The 4,200-nt window shown below is 39.9% G+C and overlaps 1 protein-coding gene across 2 annotated transcripts; it reads left to right on the top strand.

The window, feature by feature from the left end:
• Nucleotides 1-905: 905 nt before the first annotated feature.
• On the top strand, nucleotides 906-3,833 carry rdh14a (retinol dehydrogenase 14a). Of its 2 annotated transcripts, XR_014533252.1 has the most exons (3): nucleotides 906-1,257; nucleotides 2,260-3,587; nucleotides 3,769-3,833. XR_014533252.1 is itself a non-coding variant. In XM_083539815.1 (2 exons), exons 1-2 carry the CDS (start codon nucleotides 997-999, stop codon nucleotides 2,875-2,877), a joined length of 879 nt encoding a protein of 292 aa, XP_083395941.1. In that variant the 5' UTR covers nucleotides 906-996; the 3' UTR covers nucleotides 2,878-3,833. The 2 variants fall into 2 exon arrangements, 1 of the variants encoding a protein (XP_083395941.1); XM_083539815.1 differs by having other exon boundaries at nucleotides 2,260-3,833.
• The last annotated feature ends 367 nt before the right edge of the window (nucleotides 3,834-4,200 follow it).

The following is a 4,200-nucleotide window of genomic DNA, read 5'->3' as shown; positions in this document are numbered from 1 at the left end:
ACAAATAAATAAACGGCAAATACCATGTGAGGCATTTTCATTAATTTCATGGATTCCTTACAATGGACGATGCGTCTTAAACTCAAGAAACCTGTATTGTAAAATGTACATCGGAGTGTATACCTTTGGTTTTATTTGCACGTCAGGGACACAAAGTCAGGAGAGGCAGTGATGAGGCAGTGCCTCACGTTATAGTCCAATAGAAAATGTATGTAATGAAATGTGAAGATTTTTATTAACAAAACTTTTTCTCTCTGATCTGTTATAAATTATATTAGTCTATGATCACTTTTATTTTTTTAAAGTTGACAATATGCAGAGTTCATGTGTAATTCTCTGCAAGGCACAATGCACTATGCCTCACCTCAGATTGCACAATCCCATTCATACCAACCTGAGAAAAAACAAGTTCATGTTAAGTTTAATGTTTGTAGACATTTGCATATCATCACCTTTCATAGTCTAGGTAACTTCTTTTTCATATGTGTGTAAAAGATATGTAGGCTTGTTGTTATCAATAAAACTGCAATAAAAAAAATAAACAGCATGTGAGGGAACCATTACCCCTGCAGCATAGGGGCATGCAAGAGCCCAAGTACTGATTGTATAACACCAGATGACAATTTATTTATTTTATCTGTTAATAATATATTATTATTATTATTATTATTATTATTATTATTATTATTATTATTATTAATAATAACGTTGATGATAATAATAATTATTATTATTATTGCTGATATTATTAATAGCAACAATACTTATAATAATAATTATTGTTGTTATTATTATTATTATTATTATTAACAATAATGATAATAATTTTTAAATAACATCAATCCATACAAGAGAATGAACTCCAAAATGAAACTTTTCAACGTTTAATTTGTCCATCCGGCTGAAAATCTACTTCCGGCAACAGCGATGACGTGGTAGCTGCGTCACGCAGGCTGAATGCGTTGTTAACCTACGCCGGTACGAGCTGATGGAGCGATGATGCGGGGGAAAACCGTAATCGTGACCGGGGCGAACAGCGGCATCGGTAAGGCGACGGCGGCGGAGCTCCTGCGGAGGGAGGCGCGGGTGATCATGGCGTGCAGGAGCCGGGAGAGGGCCGAGAGCGCGGCGCAGGAGATTCGCCAGCAGGCCGTGAGCGAGGCCGGGGCCGTGGCCGGGAGCGGAGAGCTGCTGGTCAGACTGCTGGACCTGGCGAGCCTGAGCTCCGTGCGCAGCTTCTGCGAGCAAATCAACAAGGTCACCATCTCTAGAGGAAAAACATCTCCGGAATAGACACCCACCTGCTCATACAACTCTGTTTAAACCACAGACAGAGCTTAAAAAAAAAAAAAACCTGCATTTTCATGGTGGAGCTGCTCAGAGTTTCACCCTGACCTGATACTCAATCCTTTTCAGGGGAAAGTAACTAATACGTGCCTAGAGTACGACCAGATGACGTCAGTGCATAGTCAACTAATCACAGAACTTGCACATTTTTACATTTGCGGCATTTAGCACATTAAACAAGCTGTAACATAACAATACAGAATAGTGTTAAGGTGTAAGAGGTTCAATCTAGAGACCTGCAAGAGCATTTGGACTTTCCTTCTGTTAGAGCGTGCCCTTAGGGGCCTGGTCCTCAATCCAGAAACTCAGACATGTTCTTTGGCTTTGGATGATACCTCGTATACGTCAAGGTTTAACATGAGGTTCTAGATTTATCATTGTTTTTAACGAAAATCATGTGGAACCCAGGAAAAGCTTCAAATTGTTAGATCTAGAAAGATTCTCTTTGGAAAAACCTTTAAAAAAAAAAAACAAAAAAACGGTTTGGATTCTAGATTTTACACAGTGAGAGAAAACATGGAATACATTTTCAATGTAAATGAAAACAGGTCTGAAGAAACCATTCATGATTTAACACAATTCTAGATTTCTAGAAAAGAGAAAAAAAAAGGTTCTAGGTTCTAAAACCCTAAGAAGACTTTCTTTAGATTGTTGTCCTGTTAAAATCCTGTTTGGATTTTTTGCTTTTTGAGTGGCCAAATAAAAGTTATGGCATACGGTTGGAAAACGTAAGGTGTCCAAAACCTTTGTCTATATAATGTATAAAGGGGTGGGGGGGGAAAGCAAAAGCTGGTGCATTATAAAGATTTCCGAGAAGGTTCTGTGTTGAATATGACAATATGTAGTCTACTGTTGCTAACATAAACTAAGTGGTTGAGAAACATGTGGAAATAAACATGGTGTTGTTCTCAGGAGGAGCCGAGACTGGACGTGCTGATCAATAACGCTGGGGTCTACCAGTGTCCGTACTCTAAAACCGAGGACGGCTTTGAGATGCAGTTCGGCGTGAACCACCTCGGACACTTCCTGCTAACCCACCTGCTCCTGGACCTGCTGAAGCGCTCGGCACCCAGCCGCATCGTTGTCGTCTCATCCAAACTCTACAAACGAGGCGAGATCAACTTCGACGACCTGAACAGCGAGCGCAGCTACAACGGGGCGTCGGCTTACAGCCGCAGCAAACTGGCCAACCTGCTGTTCACGCTGGAGCTCAGTCGACATCTCGAGAACACGGGCGTGACTGTGAACGCTCTCACGCCCGGCATCGTCAGAACCAACCTGGGACGCCACGTCCACATCCCTCTTCTGGCTAAACCGCTTGTCAACCTGGCATCATGGGCACTGTGCAGATCGCCCGAGGAAGGAGCGAGGACTTCGGTTTATCTCGCCTGCTCTTCGGACTTCGAAGGGGTTCAGGGCAAATGTTTTGCTGACTGCCAGGAGCAGAAGCTGCTTCCTAAAGCCACGGATGAGGGCGTGTCTAAAAAACTGTGGGACATGAGCGAGGTGATGGTAGGCATCACGACCTAGAACAGGAAAACACACGGACGATCAGGTTTTACTTCACTGTAATCAAATCCCAGTTAACTATTAGGAAATAACCTCATTCATTCATTCTTCCTCACTGCAGGAATTGGCAGAAATGTGTAGCACAAAACAAAATATTTAAAACCACGTACGAATTGCTTGAAAAGCTAAAAAAAATAAAAAATTCCTTTCTGATGAAAGAGAAATAATTCAATATCTGATGGATTTATTACAATGACCATTTAGCTGCAAATTAATTAGTCAAATAAGTGTTTAAATAAAATGTATACAAATTATCCAGTGCATTTAATTGATTGAAAAACAGTTGCAACTTAAACAGGGTGGTTGTTTTTTCCTGGATAAATTAATGTGCACATATCTTTTCTGAATCAAGGAAAAAATGTGCCTGACCAAAAAAAAAAATGGCATTTAATATTTAAATATTAAATATTATTTCAATTACACAGACTAACATTAAAGCTTTTTTGTGTCAATCTAAATATTCAAATATAATTTAAATATTTTTGCATTAACACATGCAGATGCAAAAATGAGAGTGAATCAGTGATTCAAATGAAGAAACGAGTAAATCAGTGATTCAAATGAAGAAATGAGAGTGAATCAGTGATTCAAATGAAGAAATGAGTGAATCAGTGATTTGAGTAAAGAAATGAGTGAATCAGTGATCCAAAGGAAGAAATGTGAGTGAAACAGTAACACACATGAATAAAAGAGAGTGAAACAGAGATAAACAAAGAAATAAAAGTGAATTAGTGATGCACATGAAGAAACAAGAGATTCAGTGATACACATGAAGAAATGAGAGTGAATCAGTGAATGTGATTACACAAAGCTGTATTGTGTTTCTGGACAGTAAATGTAATGTGTTAAGAGAGAATGGCATTTCATAATTGTTTTATTGCTTTGAGTTACGAGAGTAAATAAACGTTGATCAGGAACGCCCGAACTGCTTAATGTCTCCACACACACACACACCTGGACACACAGCAGGCCCAGTGGTCTAATGGCTAAGGCTTCAGCTTTATGAGCTGTGGATTGTGGGTTTGACTACTGTGCCAGTCAAATTATGGTAAGTGGCGGTTCAGTGGTTAAGCAGTTGAAATGAGGTGAACATGTGTTCAAATCCCAGCATCACCAGGCTGCCACTGCTGGGCCCTTGAGCAAGGCCCTGTGCCTTCAAACGCTTGTATAAATTATGCTCTGGGTGCCATAAAGCAGGCTGCCACTAACGTCGGCATATTTACTGGCTAGCTTCCTCGTTTATATGCTAGCATGTGGCTTTTTTTTTTTTGTTTTGTTAGAAAT

The sequence above is a fragment of the Silurus aristotelis genome (genome assembly GCF_946808225.1).
Source record: "Silurus aristotelis genome assembly, chromosome: 4".
In the NCBI taxonomy this organism is placed as follows: Eukaryota; Metazoa; Chordata; class Actinopteri; order Siluriformes; family Siluridae; genus Silurus; species Silurus aristotelis.
This window is presented reverse-complemented; position numbering and strand designations above follow the sequence as displayed.